The sequence below is a fragment of the Lissotriton vulgaris genome, chromosome 1_1, assembly GCF_964263255.1.
Source record: "Lissotriton vulgaris chromosome 1_1, aLisVul1.2, whole genome shotgun sequence".
NCBI lineage: Eukaryota > Metazoa > Chordata > Amphibia > Caudata > Salamandridae > Lissotriton > Lissotriton vulgaris.
In genome coordinates, this window is record NC_141685.1 from 1,774,416,733 (window position 1) to 1,774,438,022 (window position 21,290).

Sequence of the window (21,290 nt, forward strand, 5' to 3'; positions counted from 1 at the left end):
ATAAACAAACAACGCGTTTCGGGCTCACGGGCTCTTGGTCACATGTATATATGTGTGTTTATACATATATATGTTTATATATATGTGTATGTATACATATATATGTGTGTATATACATGTGACTCCCTTACCCTGACTAGAATGGTGGTTTCTGCCTGGCTTTGGCGCAAGCTTTAGCCAACGAGAAATCCCAGTTCTAGCATTCCCGCCAAGAGAACCCCTGCTCACCCCCTTGGTAGCTTGGCACGAGCAGACAGGCTTATCCCGGTGGCAATGTGTAAAGCATTCGCGCACACACACAACAGCAGCTACATCCTAGGCACACCACAAAAGGAACTCCACACAAAGTTATATAAAAATAACTTTTGTATTGTCAAAACACATCAGATAGTAATCACACAATATACATTGTGCCAACTGGCACGGGCAATATTCACAAGTGACTATTTACACCAGGGCTACTGTCAGAATCAGCACTTAGTAGAACTAGCACTTAGAATAACTGTAACACCAAATAACAATTATAGATCACAACCAGTAACCACTGGTAACAGGTAGGTACACACTACGCAATTCTAATAACCATAGGCGTAGATCACGCATGGACACATAATCCCTAGTATAACATACTAGGCAAACCAATTTTCTAAGCATGAGAACACAGTTAGAGGTATCACAGGCATAATGGCATTGCACATTACGCCTAACTCACATTGAGGCCTAACCATTATAAATACAGTAGGCAATCTCTCATTAGTCTAAACACATTAGACTCTGCCTCCTAAGAATAAATCACATTTAGGGGCGTAACTCTGAGAGTGCGACATAATCTCACTAACATAAACCTACATAGGTAAAATAACCTCATAATCATAGTAACATCACATTGCGCTAAAATTACATTAGGCAATTACCATCATAAACATAGTAAAATCACATTGCGCTAAAATCACATTAGGGCCTTGCGCCCTACCCACATACCAGCCCCCTGGCCAACTGCCATCCCAAGAAGGGGCTCAAATGCCCTGTGTCCAGAATGTCAGGGCGCGCTGCCAATGCAGCGCCAGTCAGGGGTGCGCCACAGGCGCAAACCTAAACATTGCAGCTGCCCACTACTTGCTGGGCAGCTGGGAACAACAACAAGCCTAAACGTGGCAGCTGCCCACTAAGTGCTGGGCAGCTGGGAACTCGAGCCTGGCACCAGCGTGCCTCCTGGCTCGACTGTGGCTCAACCAACAATGTGGGCTGGGAGCCTCTGGGCTCTGAAATACAAATGTGCCCCCTGAGCCCTCGTGGGCTCTTCACACAAAATGGCCCCACCGTTGGAGTCCCCCTCCTGGGGACTCGAAATCTAACATGCCCCCAGAGCCTCGCGGGCTCTAAAGACAAGATGGCCCCACCATTGGAGTCCCCCTCCTGGGGACCCGGAGCAACCATGCCCCCCAAGAGCCTCTCAGGGCTCTTCACCAATGGCACCTCGCGAGGGGAGCGGCCTGCTGCCTCAGAAACGGCCTCTGCTGGTCCCGCTAGCTCTCCGTCCGCTCTCGACAATCCAACGAGCGGCGGGGAGCCAGATTACCTCTTCAGTGCTGGGACGGCAGGCCGCGGATGATGAACACACCCACGGTACCCTCGGCGAGGACGGGCATTCTCGTTGATTCGAGTTCAGCTCTCTGCACCTTCCGTCAACTCCTCACACAGTCCAATCCGTGCGCAGCTCCTCAGGCGAGCCCCTCGTGACGTCGAGGCTCCTCTCCTGCTTCAGCCACTTGCAGTGCGGCTCACGGGACAAGCCCCTCGTGACGTCAAGGCTTTTCTCCTGCTTCAGCCACTCACATCGCGACTTGACGATGACGCGGCAGCCCAGGGACCAATCCCAGCGCGGCGTCGCCAACCAGGCTTCAGTGTTGCTGAGGGGGCTCGTCTCTTGTAGCCAATGAGGACGCAGATCCTCCGGTTTCTTCTCCGCGGCCCCGGTGAGGGACACCTAGGATTTTTTTAGTGAATGCAGGCCCCGGGCAGCGGCGATGATTAGCGGCACAGCAGTTTTAGGGCACAGATCGGGGTCAGACTGCCCACAAGGTCGTTTGGGGCGATTCCTGACATAGGGAGGCACAACGAGCTTCCGGTCACCCTCGATAATGTGCCGAAGAGCACACCGATCCTTCCACACGATCAGCAGTTAAAATCACGCACTGAGGGCAAACACAGCACGATATTTAAAGCGTCTTGGAAATGCTTGGGAACCTTTTAACCCTGGGTTCCAGGACAGGAGGCCAGCTCTTCTCAGGCCCTTGGAGATTCTTGCAGACACAGCATACAGCAAAGTCTTGAGGTCACCGCACACAGCAAAGTCCCCTTCTCTCCTTCAGTTGAGCAACAAAACAGGTCAGCCCCAGAGCACACAGCAAGGGCAGTTTTCCTTAGTTTCTTAGCGGTTCTTCTGGCAGAGGTTTCTCTTGATTGTAGAAATCATTTAGCATCCAGGGGCTGGGCAGGGCCCAGGGAGTCAAGCCTTTCCCTGGGCCCCAGCAGCAGCACGCCCCTGGTAGTTTCAAGTTGGAAAACAAAAACATTTTACAAGAGGTCATAGCCTCTTTTTATACACAGAATCCTTTGTCTAGCAGGGTGCAGGCAATGTGAGAACCAGCTACAACTGGTTATGGGGAACTCCTTTCACTGGCCAGGCTAGGGACATCAGACGCACCACACGGTGTGGAGCCAGCATTGTGTGGGGAAAGCCCAACCCTATTCAGGTCCCAGGTGTACCCCTCCCTCACATCAGCATGCTAATCTCTCCATTCACCCACGGGTGCAGACCCATCCTGACTCCTGGAGCCAGGCTCACCAGCCAGCTCCAGCCAATCACACGCCAGGCACAAATTACACAAACATGCCAACTTCTAGAAGTGGCACTTCCACACTAGACACAATCATGCCGCATACATCATTGCGCAGCATTCAATCTCACGAGTCATGTGTATATATGTGTGATTGTTCTAATGTGTTTTATGGATAATACAAAGGCTATTTTTACATATCCTTGTATGGAGTTTCTTTTGTGGTTTGCAAGTGTGTTGCGCTAACGCTTTACACATTGCCTCTGGAATAAGCCTGACTGCTCTGCCAAGATACCAAAGGGGTGAGCAGGGGTTATCTTCAGCGTGTAACCCCCTTGCCCTGACTAGAGTGGTGGTTTCTGCCTGGCTCAGGGGCTTGCCCTAGCCAACCAGAAATCCTTTTTCTAACAGCGCTATATACCAAAACAAGCATTTGCAATGCAATAGGTCTCGCATTTACGAGAGTTAAAACAGATAAATAAAAGGCATTCTCATTTACAATGCCAATAGCTCAGACTCTCGCAAATTCAAGACCTTTAGCATTGAAAATTCGTTTTGCAGCTGTGCTTTAAGGAGTTTTTTAAGCTTTTAAGCAGTAGGAGAGATATGACAGAGCGTGGACAAAGCGATTTTAAGGAAATAATGCTTGGAGGCTATAATTAAAGCCTACTATGTAACTACAAACGTAACAGGGGTGTCCTTATGGGAGGTTACAAAATAAGACAAAGCGGTACTAAGGATGGACTACTAAGCCTATTGACGAATGAAAAGCCACAGTTCACAGTGGACAATAAAACAAGCCAATGTAAAATATGGACGGAGAGTGGGTGGAGCTTCAGGTTCATACTTGAATACAGCATGCCTCCCACAGCAGCATATGCGATGCCCAGGCTCGACCTAAAAAGAGGGCTGCCTCTCTATGTTCACAACAGCCTCGATATTATTGAACATTCATGTCAATTATCACAGGATGAATTGTCTCAGAAAGCGTTTGATGAAAAACACTATTACTGAATGAATGGTACGCAATGTCTCGACAACTAAAAGATGAAAGGCTGTCCAGCTTGAACTGCAACTTGTGACACACAGATACAACAGCTCACTAATCTATCACATTAAACCTTGGATGTAACTAACTAGGATGCGGGTGGTGGGAGACCAGCCCTTTTATAAAGCAAACTGGACGCACATCACCAACTCTCATCTTACCAAGGCAAGTAAAAAGGATACCAGTGTCGATGGGAAATAAGTAATGTTACTTTTCAAAGTTCTTTGAAGCCCACGCCACGGTATTAAGTGCTATAAAATGAAAGGCAATAAATGACTGATCAGACACTTGGATTGGAGTGAGTGACTTGCAGATAATATACAAATTACAGCAGGAAGTGCATGATCTCTCAACCCCCCATCCCCTACCCTCTTCCAAACTAAAGTTCGAACCGGATGTAGGTCAGCAAAAAAAAGATGCACAGGGTGGCAGGCTGCCCATGTTAAGCCAGGACGAATAAGCAATGTTGTGACTTTACTTTGAGTCATAAATCGTTTAATTAAAAATGTGAGAGCGGTAACAATTGAGCACAAAAGGTTTAATAACGCGCAGGTAGTCTAAGAATCTTCGTTTTCACAGAGCAGGAAAGCAAAAGAGATCTGTGCTCAGATGTGAGACCCTTGCTCATTGCACCATCAGGATTCAAGCAAACCGGGCCGAAGACGGCTGTAATGCCAGAAACCGGTCCCCGGGAGCTTGTTTCCTTCCCAGTGTAAGAATTGGCTTTTGTAGTTTGGTTTGCCCTGTTCCCATCATGCACTGGGACAGGAACAGACTAATTGGCATACAGCCAGGTTCTGAAACTGGGATGGTGCAGTGAGCTAAAAAACGGTGTTGGATCTAGCCCTGATCTCTTGACTGGGTGAGAGCTTTCTGCTTAATTCAGAGACTCTGTCCCTCACCACCCCTTGTTGTAAATATTTTTGTCCACCCTAAGCGTGGAAGGGTATTCTCAGATGTGAGACCCTTGCCCATTGCACCATCAGGATTCAAGCAACCCGGGCCGAAGACGGCTGTAATGCCAGAAACCGGTCCCCGGGAGCTTGTTTCCTTCCCAGTGTAAGAATTGGCTTTTGTAGTTTGGTTTGCCCTGTTCCCATCATGCACTGGGACAGGAACAGACTAATTTGCATACAGCCAGGTTCTGAAACTGGGATGGTGCAGTGAGCTAAAAAACGGTGTTGGATCTAGCCCTGATCTCTTGACTGGGTGAGAGCTTTCTGCTTAATTCAGAGACTCTGTCCCTCACCACCCCTTGTTGTAAATATTTTTGTCCACCCTAAGCGTGGAAGGGTATTCTCAGATGTGAGACCCTTGCTCATTGCACCATCAGGATTCAAGCAAACCGGGCCGAAGACGGCTGTAATGCCAGAAACCGGTCCCCGGGAGCTTGTTTCCTTCCCAGTGTAAGAATTGGCTTTTGTAGTTTGGTTTTCCCTGTTCCCATCATGCACTGGGACAGGAACAGACTAATTTGCATACAGCCAGGTTCTGAAACTATGATGGTGCAGTGAGCTAAAAAACGGTGTTGGATCTAGCCCTGATCTCTTGACTGGGTGAGAGCTTTCTGCTTAATTCAGAGACTCTGTCCCTCACCACCCCTTGTTGTAAACAGATACAAGAGGTAGCCTTAAACTTCCTGGCTCTCACAGACTGCACATATTCCTGGGAGCTGCGCCCCAGCGCAAACCTGCTCCGATTCCAGCCCTGTCTTTGTACTCTGGCAAAGAGCCTAAGTGGTGCAAATGCGGAATGTTCACTTTCTGGGGTATGGGGGGTCTAAAAAAAACGTGGGGGACCAATTTACAAAGGCATTTTCGTTGGTAAGCATACTTTTACAGCCCACAATTACTGTGTTTCTGGCATTCAGTTTTCAACAAAAGACTACGTAGCAAGCTTAAATGCTTTTACCACTGCGTAATTGTGTGCCTCAATGTCCAATGGCGATTCCTACTAACAAGGTTTAGACTGGACATTCTGCACTTTTTGCTTGCCTTCCCGAAACAAGGGGGTTGGTGTGAGAGGCTGCCCCCTTGTCCATGTAACAATAGGGATAGCCAAAGCACTATACATGCAGTCCTTTTCTGCTCCTTATATCAAGAGCCAAGACTCCGGTTTATTAAACCAATCTTGAAGGGGAGGCAACCTTGTACCTACAAGGAAGGGTATGATCATCTGTTTGCACTATCCTCTGTAGAGACTTGCTGTGCCATGCTAAATTTTATCAGAGTTTCGCTAAAGATCAGGAAGGCCTATGGGTAGTATCACATTGTATAGAATATCCTCTGGTGAAAATCATGTTTTATATATATTTTTAATAATGGTCATTACTATGTTTTTTATAAAATTTGGAAAAATAGTTTTTTTTTAAACTAAACTTTTTCTTATCCTATGAGGTATGATGAATTGTATGCTCAATACTTTTATGATCCATTTTATGAATCGAATAAAGTTTTTGAAAACTGAAACTGAAACGGAGTCATAAATCGTTTAATTAAAAATGTGAGAGCGGTAACAATTGAGCACAAAAGGTTTAATAACGCGCAGGTAGTCTAAGAATCTTCGTTTTCACAGAGCATGAAAGCAAAAGAGATCTGTGCTCAGATACAAGAGGTAGCCTTAAACTTCCTGGCTCTCACAGACTGCACATATTCCTGGGATTTGCGCCCTAGTGCAAACCTGCTCCGATTCCAGCCCTGTCTTTGTACTCTGGCAAAGAGCCTAAGTGGTGCAAATGCGGAATGTTCACTTTCTGGGGTATGGGGGGTCTAAAAAAAACGTGGGGACCAATTTACAAAGGCATTTTCGTTGGTAAGCATACTTTTACAGCCCACAATTACTGTGTTTTTGGCATTCAGTTTTCAACAAAAGACTACGTAGCAAGCTTAAATGCTTTTACCACTGCGTAATTGTGTGCCACAATAGCTTACGAATTACACAGTCGCAAAAACCTTCAAATGGGAATAATAAAGCATGCCGCTTACCAAGTGCTGGCAGTACATTTATTTCATGGTTGAGCAGGGAGACCCCGGGAGCGGAGGGAAGAGGTTTGGCAGAGCAGCAAATGCTACAGAAGATGGCACTGTTATGTGTTAAGAGAACAAAAGCAAAGTAAATAACGCCTTGTATAGGGACCTCGTTTCCGTTCGAAGAGCTCGGTTCGCATTTTATCACCCATGGTGGGCACCGTTACACTGCGAGGTGAAGCCGTCCAAAGAATGGGGTTTCTCCAGTATTAAGGGTGTCTTTCATAGATTCACATGCCTGAATCATTCCCCGTCGTCGGAGTGGGAGTCACACGGTACATAAAAAAGCAATAAAATGCCATAATAACATAGGAAAAAAATAGTAATTCCCAACCAGGAAGTAATGTAGCCAAAGCTACAGGAGAAAAAACTTCCACACATGACTATCCTAGTCATTTTGTATAGTCCAAACTACAGCCAATCAGGCGACAGCACCCACCAGAAGGTTCTCCCCAGAGGCTTAGGCTCTCAGATTTTCTACTGCACGTCGTGTGAAGGGAGTCTCCCTGAGCTCTGCTCAGTTTCTTCTCTTTATTCCAGTTGGATTCTACTTTCAAGAATGTCTTCTAAGAAATCTTTATTTAGAGCATGTGACTCTTGTGGTAAGCTCCGGCTTTTTAAAGAGGATCCCCACAAAAAGTGCAGATATTGCCTTTATCCTGATCATCAAGTCAAGGACTGTAAAATTTGTAGAACCTTCCCTCAAAAACCCTCAGGGACAGAGAGGGTCGCCTGCTTTTGTGGCTACAAAAGCTCAAGGATTCTGATAATCCTGTGTCTGAGGTAGGCAGTATTGCCTCTGGTTCTACTTCAACCTCTAGGAAGAGGCCTGGGACTGAGGTGTTAACATCTCCTGAGGCTAAGGTGGCTAGGAAACAACTGCCATCTAAGGGGTCTGACAAGCCTTCTACTCTCAAGGCTACTCCCCCAGTCAAGGAGAAGGAGGGACCATCTACACCCCCTAAAAAATCTTCCAGAAAATTGCCTCTGACATCTGAGAAGAATTTGCCTCAGGTTCCACCACTGTCGTCGACGGCGTCATCTTCAACTCCTTAGTCGACGAGAATCTCCATCGACTCTACGTCGACGGTAACATTTTCATCTCCTAAGCCTCATATGATCATGTTGACGGCGGCTTCTTCGCCTACTATGGTCTATGTTTCTGTCGGTACTCTCTCGTCAACGGCGCAGCTTTCATCTTCTGCCGTCGTCGGCTTATCGTAGTCGACTCCTCTGATGAAAATCCCGTCGAGATCTTCATCGACGCCTGCTCTTCCGTCGAGAAAGAAGCTACCGTCGGCGGGCTTGCCGACGAGTTCCACTCCGTCGACGACGATACCATCATCGACGAAAATAATTCTGTTGACGAAGTCTGTTCCGCCGACGAAGTCTGTTCCGCCGACGACACCAACACCGTCGACGACACCAACACCGTCGACGGACCCTACATTGTCCACGACGACCTCGTCTAAAGCAAAATTCACTGCAACAAATCCTTCAGTGGATCCAACGTCGACGCCGCAACTATCCTCTTGTACCGCTTTGCAGGTCTGGTCACCTTCTACAGTTTTTCTGACGCCGAAACAATCTTTGCTTCAGAGACGTGGGTCGACCTTGGAGCTCTCACCCCTGCATATCTCTCCACAAAAGATACCCCTGCAGGTGCCTGATAAATTCCTGGATTCTAAACACAGTGAAGAAGACTCAGACATTGGGGAAACCTTTGGCACAGCTACTAGTCCGTCTGAGTTAAATATCAAGTATCAAGAGGACGAACAGGATGATCAGCATTCACCTGAACATATGCCGTCCCCTGTAACAGGTGTCCCTGCCACGCAGGTGCCGATCGCATTGCTCACCAACCTCCAATGCATGTTGGATGACTATTACAGACGGTTCCCGCCATCAGAATCTACAGGCTCGGTGTCTCATACACCTGCTACGGAAGCACCTATACCAGACTTTCGACCTCTAAAGTCTCCTCCACCTCGGCAGTCCACTCATCCTGAGGATCAACATTTTTCTGATGAAGACTACCAGAGAGAGGAAGGCGAAGTAGATATGTCGGAGTGGGATGAATATCAGGTGCAAACTCCCTCTCCATCACCTCAGACTGCCTCGGATTCACCACCAGTAGACGTGGGTGGTTTCCACCTCTTGATGGAACGGGCTACTAAGCGTTTCTATATTGATATGGAGAAAAGCGAGCAAGAATGTTTTCTCTACGACTTTAAAGACCAGCCTAGAAAACAAGTCAAATCCATACCGTTTATTGACTTTATCTGGAAGGAGGGTATAAAGGTCATGTCTACTCCAGCATCCATTCCTCCGGTCTTGCCACGGATTGACAAGAAGTACAAGGCAAAAACCACAACAGTTAGAAAAAGGGTCCAAGGGCTATATAGTTTAAAGACCCACACCTGATTTTATCCCCAGCTCCTACTTAATGTACAACACACAAAACACAGGGGGTCTACCAGCTAAATACTAGAGCTGCGCTGTCGCGACCGAGTCCACAGGATCTCAGAGTGTATGTATCACATAGACAGCGTATTTCTGAAAACAAGAGGAAAGAAGGGTGAACACTACATGCATAGAAGAGACCGGTACATCATAGGTTATTCGTAAATGGCTTACCAGTCCAAAACAATTAGTATAGGGTTTCCATCAAATAGACTCAATGATCAGTCCTATCATTTGGCCAAACCCTGGTGCATAAAGGGCTGGTCCCCTGATCATTGGGACAAACAACACCGCACCTTATTGCTGTTTTGGGATTTGGTCCACCAACATAAACAAACCGTCCATGATGACTGATCTTTTGATGGTAAAGTAAACAAGTGCAACAGGAAAAATAGTGACTTAAAATAGGATGGAATGCCCTCCTTCTGACAACTTTATTCTACGGACAAGACACGCCTCCTAATTAAAAAACCAGAACAGTGCAAAAGAACAGTAACAAATATCTGCCTATAAATGGGCTAACATGTTTCTGCCTGACGGGTGTTCAATCCCTTGGCATTCATCAGGGCCTCTGCTCTTATAATAGTTGCACTCCTAGTAGTGGAATAAAGAATTAACCACCATCACCAGATAAATAAAGTAATAGAAATAATACCCTATATCTAGAGGCAAACATGTGGAGTAGGTCATTCTACAGACTGTGTACTAAGCCTTCAGATAACCCAAACAATTGACTCTGACACCAGGCTGTTATAGATACCAATTATGCTATTTCAAAGGATTATTAGACAGTATAAGATAATTGACAAAGCTATCACCTTAATCTGTAGCATTATGTAATACCATGTGCACTCACCTTTCCGTCGGTGCCTCAAGCTTCCATCTGAGGCTTGGGGGAGGCACCGACATGTGGGTGATCTCAGTATTAGTAGTCTTGCGAGGGTAGTGTTGGTATGGTAACCATCCGCTTAAGTGGTCTCTGCTGTCTACTTGCAGCTCTATTGTAAGATATCCCCGATCCTGCATTAACATTTACTATATACAAAGGACAAGGGATAACACAAGAATAACTTTTAGGAAGGGCTTATTTGTGTGTTATTACTTAAGGCACCAAGCGCACTACTTAGCGCTCAAAAAAACGCGAGAACACGCGCCCGGAACTACTACATGGCGTCATTGTGGCCATTATTGTAGTTCAATCAATCGGAACTGGTTGAGATGTGTTCCCGAGTCTCCCTCTGATTGTATGTTTGAAATCAGCCCAGGGGTCATCAGAACAAATACTTGTGGGGTATGCCAGCTAAATAAGTTGATGCTAGGAAGGCGAAGGCGAAGATGTTAAAAATATAAAGCGCACTACTTCGCTTTCGAAATAGCGCGAGATCACGCGCTCAGGACTACTTATTGAGGTCATAGCTGCCATATTTGTAGTTTCTTCACTATTACATACCAATGATCAATATGGCAATTATATCGAGTTATTAAGAAAGCTATAACTGGGATTACATTTCGAATTGCTTAATATTGGAAAGTCATCATAGTATTGGGTTTCATAACGATGTTATATTATGGAAATCTGGCATGCTCCATAAGTGGTGTAAACAACATTAATTATGAACAAGTGTATAGGTCATGTAACAGGAAAACATGAACCCTGGCATGCTCCATTTATAATATAGGTGGCAACAATTTGACTAGAGTATGTAATTTGAATAGGCATAGTAGGGCATCATAAGTGCTTCACATTACATGTCCGTATTCGATCTTACAATGAGCTACTGGTCTCCCAGTATATGTCAACTTATATTAACCTTATAGAATAGGGCTAGTTGGTAATACCCTCTAATAAACGCAGAGGTAGATCATTATAATAAGGTCCAAGGAATATCATCATTTAATCCCCCTTTGTCAGACTGAAGCTTATAGATCCATTTTTGTTCCTTTCTGAAATGTTGTTCAGGATGTTGTCACTTCAGGAAATAATGCATCTTCTAGCAGCGGGAGACTACAGGGCCACCTTGGATCTCCAAGACGCATGTTTCCATATCCCCATCTTACCTCGCCACAGAAAATTCCTGCGATTCAGAGTGGCTGGTAGGGATTACCTGTTCAAAGTACTTCCCTTCGGTCTACGCTTGGCGCCAAGGATGTTTACAAAGGTCTTAGCCCAGTGGCTGCTCACCTCCGGCTGGAGGGGATTCAAATATTTCCATATTTGGACGACTGCCTTATCAAGGCCAGTTCTTACGAGGAGACAGACCATCATCTACAACGGTGTCTGAACCTTTTTCAGTCCCTGGGTCTCCATCAACTTCAGCAAATCCCAGTTGATACCATCACAAAGACGGGCTTTCCTGGGAGCAACCTTAGACACCCAGTTGCTCCAAGCCTTCGTCTCGGACAAGAGACAAGTCAGGATACGAAATATGGCCGGAAATCTACTTTAAAAAAAGTCAGTTTCAGTTCGACAGTACAAGTCTTTTCTGGGGATTGTATCGTCTTGCATTCCATTAATACCAAATTGCTGACTCAGGTTGAGGCCTCTGCAGGAAGAACTGAGCTTACAATGGCTACAGGTCTCCGGCTCTTTCGAGGATCTCATCCAGATCACACCTCACTTGCGGAGGTCCCTCCTCTGGTGGACGCAAAGAAAACATCTGCAGCAAGGTTGCGCTTTCCTCCAGGATGCGCCAAGCTTTACAATCACCACGGATGCATCTCTCGAAGGCTGGGGAGCTCATCTTCAGGGCCTAACTATCAGCGGCAAGTGGAACCCTCAACAAAGGCGTTGGCACATCAACCGGCTAGAACTGAGAGCCATATTCCTTGCGCTCATGCATTTCGTGCAATCATCCAGGATGCCAATGTGTTGGTACGCACAGACAACACAACAAGCATGCATTACGTAAACAAGCAGGGAGAAACACGATCACTTCTTCTTTCTCAGGAAGCCCAAAGGCTATGGACATGGTCAATATAACACAACATCAATCTTCAAGCGTTGCATGTTCCTGGAACGGAGAACGTCTTGGCAGATGCACTCAGCAGGACAACCGTATCCACTCACGAGTGGGAACTTCATCAGCAGACCGTGGCTCTGATCTTTCAACTATGGGGTCATCCAGACCAAGACCTTTTTGCAACCAAGACCAACAGCAAATGCTGATTCTTCGCAAGCTAGCACCCCCACAAGGACTCTCAGGGGAATGCGTTTTCGATCGACTGGTCTCTGACATATGCGTACGCTTTTCCACCAATTCCGCTAGTTCCCATAGTCCTGCGAATTATGAAGGAGCCATGTCGGCTGATTCTAATTGCTCCTAGATGGCCTCGCCAGTACTGGATCACAGAGCTCCTTCTCCTATCGGAGTGCAAACCGATCCAGTTGTGTCCAATTCCGGATTTACTCTCCATTCAGGACGGCCAGATTTACCATCCGGATCCAACATCGCTGAAATTAGCAGCCTGGCGCCTGAGTACCGTGAGTTTGCCCATCTAAACATCCCTGCGGATTGCAAGGAAGTTCTGGCCAAGGCAAGGTCACCTGCTACCATAAAGACGTACAGTCTTAAATGGAAACGTTTTTGTGTCTGGTGTCGTTCAGCTGGAATTCACCCCTTTTCAGCTAAACCAGAGGAGATCCTGCCTTTTTTCCTACATCTGGCTCGATCAGGATTATCTTATGCTACCCTAAAAGTTTTCCTGGCAGCGATTTCAAGATATCGACAAGATGGGACCAATTCTCTTTACTCTGCAAGGATTATACAGCAATTCTTTAAAGGCCTTTTTAGAATGTTCCCTCCGGTACGTCGTCCACCTCCATCGTGGCATCTCAATGTAGTGTTGGCACAGCTCATGCAACACCCATTCGAAGCGCCCATTTGAGCGCCAAGAAACCAATTGGTGTATGTGCGCGGTATTAAACACTTTTAACATAACATAACATAACCCATCCACAGAGCAGATCTGAAATCTCTTACGTGTAAGGAGTCACTTCTATTGGCCCTAGCCTCCTCTAGGAGAGTCAGTGATATCCAGGCTTTTACTGTTCTTTATCCTTTCTTACAGTTCACAAATGACTCTGTGGTGCTCCGCACCAATCCGAAATTCATTCCAAAAGTACCTTCGGATTTCCATCTGAATGAACCGGTGGTTTTAAAGACATTTTTTTCCTAACCCTCAGTCACCTGCGGAAAGGGCATTGCATACTCTGGACATTAAAAGATGTCTAAAATTCTATTTGCAAAGAACATCTACATTGCGCATGTCTGATCAACTATTTGTCCCTTATGGGACAATTCGTAAGGGACAGGCAGTTTCTAAACAAAGAATTGCAAGATAGATATCTGCAGCTATTGCATTTTGTCACGCACAAGCAGGAAGATCTCTGCAAGCAGCTCCTAGAGCGCATTCTACAAGAGCAGTGTCTTCTTCTACGGCCTTATTTGCTGGAGTTCCTCTTCAGCACATCTGCAGAGCGGCAACCTGGGCCAGTCGCCATACTTTCACCAAACACTATTGTTTGGATGCAGCCAGCGTGACCGATGCTTCAGTGGGTCGAGCAGTTCTACGAAATCTTTTCATCTAAGGTGAGCCTCTGTATCCCACCTCCTATTCCTGCTGTCAGACGCTTGTTATGTTTCGGTTATGCACATGATCAAGTGATTGCGTTTTACTATGCTTTTACTGATGTTCTTTTACATATTACATTGTTATGTGCTTCTAATATTGACAAGCTTATGCTACCATTAGCGTCTGCCAAGCACGGATATGTACTGCTTTCTACTCTGATTCAGGCATGTGAATCTATGAAAGACACCCCTAATACTGGAGATTACAGGTAAGTAACTATTGTTCCACCCTGGTCCTGCGGAAGGACATGGGGAGTTCTAGTGCTGATGCAGGTCACTACATGTATGAAGTGGTCGAAGTGGGGGAAATAGAAGGGGAATTGTTAGCAGAGACTCCAAGGGCGGGGATTTTCCAAGGATTGGATCAGTGGGCGGAGTCTAGGTGTGGCTAGAATGTGCCAAACATCCCAATTTTTTGTATTTGTTTGTCAATCCACCGACCAGTTACAGCTTATTGTGTTATTTAATTCAACCAATGGATACAATTGATTTTTTAAGGTTTAATAGGAGTTATTGCCATTTAAATACATTCACAAAGTGGGATATATTTTCAATCACATAATGTCCCAAATACGCTTAAAAGTGGAATCGCAAGCCATTTGTCTCCAATCCATGCAGTTTCATTCATTAGCACTTCTTCCCCCCTTCTTCCACAAGAGCAGTTCAAACATGAATGGCAAAATATCCTAGTTTGCAAATGTTTTCTATATAATTATGGCTCTGCCATATTTGCCACATAATACATCATCCACTGCATAATCTTAGTTTTAACTAATCATTTTTATAGCTCAAACGGATAAAATGTTACTAAAAAAACGTGACTTTAGTTGCTGCAAAGTGCACAGCCCTTGGCAAAGGTTGACTGATCACCTTTCTCACTGCAGCATCTGTTATACTGATACAGCAGAATCTTTGCAGAGACTTAATATGTGTAAAAATGTCTAAATAATGTCTAAGAAAATATATTGCAATACGCTGCAGCCTTTTTTTTGTTGCATAATGTAGTCAACACTGCTGCATCATTTTGTCCCCCATTGCTGCATAATTCCAGTGGCACCAGAGCAGGTAGCAAATGTTAAGCGCTTGTGCATGAAGCAGAGAGACACTGAAGTTTGCAATCTTAGTTTGGAGTGCATGCAAATCCTGCATTGCCAATCCTTGGTGAGTTGTAGCTACTACTGCTGAAACAAGGCCAATGGAGGTACCAATGGGTGAAGCGGACTGGCCTCAAGAGCAGGGCCGGCTTTAGTGCTGGTGGCGCCCTGTACAACAATGTTTGTTGGTGCCCCCAATGATCACCTACACCTCGGACTCGCTAAATACCACCCTTTAACAGCCCTCCTCAAGTCTCCATAACCACACTCTTTCTCAGATGCATTTAATTTGATTTACAGCGCCACTCATACCAGTGTACGGTGTCAGAGCACTTTACATCACACACAATATACAGACAATCATTTGTGTGTAAATCACTGTATGGGAAATGTTACATAAGACAAAGGACTACAAGGTGTAGAAGCCACATGACAACCATACTAGTTGGCAGTATAGTTTAATAGCTCACTGTTCTATGTTAGGATTTTAACTTATAGACTGCAAGTAACAAAAGGATCTCTCTGACATGGTACATGTTCTTTGCAGCAGCCACATTAACGCTCTGTGCCACCTTTCCAGGAGTCAACCCTTCCACTAGACAAAACTCCGATCTCTCTCTAGGAAGAACATTAATCACCGAAGTTATCATGGCATTTTTATTGTTGCTGAAATTTGCTGGAGGCCAGGAAGGAAGTGGCAAGTTTTTTAAAACCATAATATACTTGCAAACACTACGCACCCACCCGAAATAGGTACCCAGTGCTGTCACACCGTTCGCACCGCCCTAACCTGCTCAAGGTTCATGTGACCTCAGTGACAGTCACAGTGACTGGATCACTGTTGCTCAAAAGTGTGCTGCTTCTTAGGCCTGCCCGCAAGACTGGAGATGAACTTCAGTATAGATTGTGGTGGAAAGGTGTTCAAGGTTAACCCACAATTGGCACTACTAGGCTACACCTGCTTGTGCTAAGACATCAGGCCTTCTAAGTTCTTTCGGGCCTTCAAAGGTAAAGCATGGGAATATGCTCCCTCAGTAGAGTGTTCTGGTGGACTGGTCATGAAGGCTGAACCCGGTTCCTCAGTTCCAAATTAGATAGCTTTGGCCATAGTGCCACATCCTCTCCCTTACTGAACACCATACTGCTCCACTGAGAGAAACTTGCACTGACTTCAGCCACAACCAAATTGTGCCCGCTATAAACACTTGGATGTGGCTCAATTCAAATTATGCACTTGATAAGAGTAATATCCTGCCCAAAGAAAAAGTAAAAGCAAACACTCATACGGAGTGCAAGATTAAGTAAAGCATGTGAAATGTAAGCAGAAACAACATGGTTACCTTAACGATCTCTCACTCGCTATTCAGAAATCAGCGAGGGGTTTTACCTGAAAAGTTAAGGACATGACTACAGGGCCCTGAAGGGAACCGTTTCAATGTCCATTGCTTATATCCTTACAAAACGTAAGCAGTATGGTTTTAAAAAGACCACGTCCATAAACACGGAGCCATGGTACACATTTCGTTTGCCAATCCACCCATCAGCCTGGTATTTCAATACATCCAAAATTAGTACACTTCCCCACCTGGGGACAAAAATGCTGTTCAAAGAAAGACGAGAAAACAAAAGTAGTTCTTCACTGCAAAGTCTGTAGAGTGAGGCTGATGTGTTTGGATCAGAGTAAAACCAATCTGACCACTTTGCAACCACTCTGTCTTGATTTATTTAGTTATGTATTTATTTTTCATATTTAAAACCTATTTCGCTCCATCCGGAGGCTGCATTTTGGAATAGAAAAATATCTTAAAAGGGGCTTTTCCCGCAAGAGAGTTTTTCTTTTTTGGATCCATTTCACAAGGAAGCAACTAAATGAAAGCAGGAAAGAGGTTGTGAACCATTTTTTCAAGTCACAGGTTTCAGTACGCAACAGGCGCGTGTCTGCCTTGGAGTGTGAGCGCACAGTGGGAGCGTGTAAGGCAGAGGAGACACCATGCGCGTGCACATCGCCTGTCCGTGCGCGCACATGGTTTGTCTCCCTTCTCTCACCAAAGCCACAACAATAGAGACCCGCTAAGCGAAGCAGCGCATTCGCTGCGGTCGCTAGACGAAACCTAAAAAGTGACACCATACAGAGACAGTCAAGTTAGTCCATGGCTGCCAAATGTGGTTTTCCTTAGAATAGTTATGGTGAGGTTATGAACAGTGCAAGACAAGTATGGGAGTCAAGATTTCTTTGTTACCTAAATGGGCCAATTTCAAGTGTTTTATGTTGTGGACAGAGTGGTCTTTTTCAGTAAATATGGATCTACTTGCGTAACCTTCCTTTTCTCTTACAGCCATGATATTTCAGAACTGTATGATACTGCAACAGTAATCCAAAGGAAAACTCGAACACTGCGATCATTGTGGTCCTCAGCTGTGCAATTGAGAATTGATGGGTGAGTTTAAGTGCTGAATATTATTTTGAAAAGTCATAGATACGCCCAATTTGACATGAATTGAAAAACTGATTTAAATGTTAACTATATTTTAAAAGGAGTGTTTTGATTGTCGATGGAACATTATTTTGATGTACTTGCATTATTAGCTTAAATGCTGCAGTATTTATGGTCTTTAAACTGCTAAAAACATTTTTTTAGGTCAAGCCTAGGCATCACATACCTTTATATTTGTGTATATACTAGTCAACTTCACGTTGTGCCCTCTCTGTTTTTCACACTTGTCCCCAGCGCCGTTCACCTTTGAGTGTCACTTGCATGCACAAAGTTTTTGGGTTGCTGGAGGGGCGGAGCTAGCCGGAGTCGATGGCGGACGCGTGAGCCTTCGGCTCCTCGCATAGCCCCAGAATAATCCTGCTAAACTATCCTTAACTGTGCCGAACAAGCCATAGCGGACTCTTGAACATCTGCTGGCACCCCCAGCTGCCTTTGAGGAACTTTTGGGCCGATTACGAGCGAGCCTTCCCGAACATTCGGGGGTGGTGTTCCCAGCGGCACAACAGTGGAGAACTAGGCCGACAGCAGCGCACTATCCTGGAGTGGAGGCCGGGCGACGTCATCGGACGTGCGGCCTCAGCACTGGCAGTGGTCGGGCTGAGTGGGGACTGTCTCACAGTTGGGTTTTGTCACTGATCAAGTCGTCCTCTGCTTACTAGTCGGCGACGTCCCCATGAGAGAAGGGCCTGGAGGCTCGGCGGAATAGAGAAGCGAACAACACCGGAGCCCTGCGTCACGAGGTGGGGTGGCCATTGGCTCGGTGCCATAGCCTGACCGTTTCCCCGCAGCGACGTACTACTCTACCGACCGCTCCTATCTATTGAGGGGCGAGGTTGACCGCGGTTGGAATTGTGGATCTGGCTACCTCCTGGGCCGGGAGGTTCCGAGACTTGCGGAAGCGAACGGAAGGGTTCCGTCCGCCATTGCAAACGCCATCTTGGGCGCATCGGTCACTCGAAAACTGGTGGCAGTACATCGACTGCCTGCGAAGATCCTGACACTGCATGATCGGTCTGCTCCCTTGTTCTGCATTATCACACGTTGGAGACTGCGATGGGGAAGAACGTCACAACCCAGGGGAAGATCTCCTTTGAACGGCGTCGGGCGAAAGGGTCGGAGGTGGCGGCGCCGGACGCATCGCCGAAGGGAGCTACGGCTTCGGCCCCGGCAACCACGGAGCTCCGGGACATGTTGGCTGCAATGGAGAAGGGCATTCAGGATAGCATTGCCTCGGTGGGCACCAAGATAGACGCTCTGTCCTACCGCATGGATCGAATGGCGGAGCGCGTGGACAAGCATGCGGAGCGCCTAGACATGGCGGAGCGCCGACTCACTGAAGCTGAGGAAGCCCAAATGGAGTGGGACAAAGAAAGAAAGCAGTTTGATAGACTCCTAAATGTTATCAGGGACAAGACGGAGGACTTGGAGGCGCGATCACGCAGATCCAACCTCCGTATCACAGGAGTAGCGGAAACCACACAAACGGGGAAGATGGAGTTATACGTGGAGAAACTGCTGAAACTGCTACTGGGTGAGGAGGTTTTTTCCCCCATGTTCATTGTGGAACGCGCGCATTGCACGTTGGGCCCGCAACCTCAGCCTGGCGCACCACCTCGCCCCATTATCGCGAAACTGCTTAACTATCGCGACAGGGACACTGCTTTGCGAGTGGCGAGGGAGAAAGGCAAACTTCAACATGAGGGTATGGATATCTCCCTCTATCTGGATTTTACAGCCAGGGTGCAGGAAGAAAGGCGACAGTTTGCGCCATATAAGAAACAACTCCGTACTCTGGGCCTGGACTATGCGATGATGTATCCCGCCAAGCTCCGAATCCATACCGGTGGGAGGTCGTATTATTTCACAGACCCTAAGGAACTTCATAAGTCCCTTAAGACTTGGACGCGGGAGCGGAAGGAGGCCCGGCGTGGCCAAGATGACGAAGCCGGCTCGACATCGAACCTGGAAGATCAGGACTAGGGGCGGCTATAGTGAGGCTTGACACTCTTCACCGAAGGTAGTCCATGGGCCCTGGCAACACGAGGACTCCAAGTTTGCAGAGGCGCGGGGGCCTACGTTCGCCTCGCCGGGGCTTGTTGGTTGGGGGTGGAGACACTGATTGAACTCTGGCCTCGTGCACTGCTGGTAAGGTGTTGGACGTAACGGGGGAGAGTACCCTGGACAAACGAGGCAAGCTTGGGGGGTCCAGTCTGGGTGGGAGAGGGCTATAACTCTTGATATACGAAGGGCACTGAAATACAAGTGGGGCTGGAAGGGGGCGCTGTTCAGACATTCTTTCGGGACAGTTTGTGGTGTACTATATTGGCGCGCTCTGCCCTGGTGCCTTTGGTTGTCTTACTTTCCGAGGGGTTAGTGTTGGACTATTTAACACTACACTTGTTGAGGATACATGGGGGGGGGGGGTTCTTGGGGCCTGTCTGACCAGGTTGGGGGAGGTCGGCTGTGGGTGGGTTGATGCTCTAGGGGCGGGAACTAGGATTTGGACTGTTGGGGAGTGTGGTTGCTTGGGGTTGTTTGTGGGGTTTGATCGTGCGGAGTGTGAAATGCAGTGTGGTGCTGTACCTGTTCGGAAGCGCCGGCTGGCGGCTTTGAGATTATGTGAACTGCTGTGTCCTGATTTGCTTATCCTCGATGATTATGCACTGGTGAACCCTGGTAATGGCTAATGTTGCGCCGAATTTGCATGCACGTGCCCCGAATAAGCTGAACCTGATGACATGGAATGTGCGGGGCCTGAACGACTTCCGTAAAGTAAGGAAGGTCCTTAGCTATCTCAGTAGACATCATGTAGACACCGCCCTGCTGCAGAAAACGCACTTGCCACTCTCCAGCAGAATGCTAAAATCCAGGGGTCTGGCTGGGAACATAGTTGCTGCGGGATTCACAACACATGCCCGTGGGGTGTTAATTTGGGCCAATCCCTCGTCACAGCTGCGGCTCATTCCTGTGCACTCTGACCCGGAAGGCAGGTATGTCCTGGCGAGATGTGTAGGTAAGGGTCTGGACCTGTTGGTAGTGAATGTTTATGGCCCTAATTATGACCACCCTGAATTCTACGCGACTCTGTCCGCTCTTGCCAGAACATATGCACAGCCATGGATGTTGTGGGGCGGGGACTTTAACTTTGTGTTCGACCCAACTCTGGACCGTTCTGCGGGCACTATTCGGCGCCCTGTGGCCTCGGCCTCATATATGGCAGCTGAAATGATCAAATCTGACTTGGTGGATGTTTGGAGGGAGAGACATCCAACGAAGGGTGGTTTTACACATTACTCGGCATTCCACGATGTCCATACTAGGATAGACTACTGGTTGGCGCCCCCCCTGGTACTTGGCAACATTAGCGCATGCGAGGTCCTTCCACGCACACTCTCGGACCACTCCCCTATTCTTCTCCACCTCGTGACAGCCAGGAAGGGGATCCCGGCCTTCACATGGAGGTTCCCGCCTTGTGCATTGCTGGATGAGGCATTCAGGGGGGAGCTCGCTGAAGACATAGAACAATACTTTGCGATAAACATAGGCACAGTGGACGACTTCTTTACGGTCTGGGAGGCCTTTAAGGTCTACATCAGGGGGGTGGTGATGTCAAAGCACTCGAGTGTGTTACGCGCCATTCGGCGGGATCTCACTACCCTTGAGAATAGGATAGCGGAGCTTGAGGCTAGGCGA

The 21,290-nt window shown here is 47.0% G+C and overlaps 1 protein-coding gene across 5 annotated transcripts in view; it reads left to right on the forward strand.

The window, feature by feature from the left end:
• Window positions 1–21,290, forward strand: part of SCAF11 (SR-related CTD associated factor 11) — an 867,779-nt gene that overhangs the window by 431,841 nt on the left and 414,648 nt on the right. For all 5 annotated transcript variants that reach the window (XR_015295546.1, XM_086919086.1, XM_086919088.1 and 2 more), the window contains exon 9: window positions 17,439–17,540. Coding sequence is in view for 4 of the 5 variants with exons in the window: in XM_086919086.1 (XP_086775212.1) it covers window positions 17,439–17,540 (102 nt within the window). In the remaining variant the exon portion in view is untranslated. The remainder of the gene's footprint in view (window positions 1–17,438; window positions 17,541–21,290) is intronic.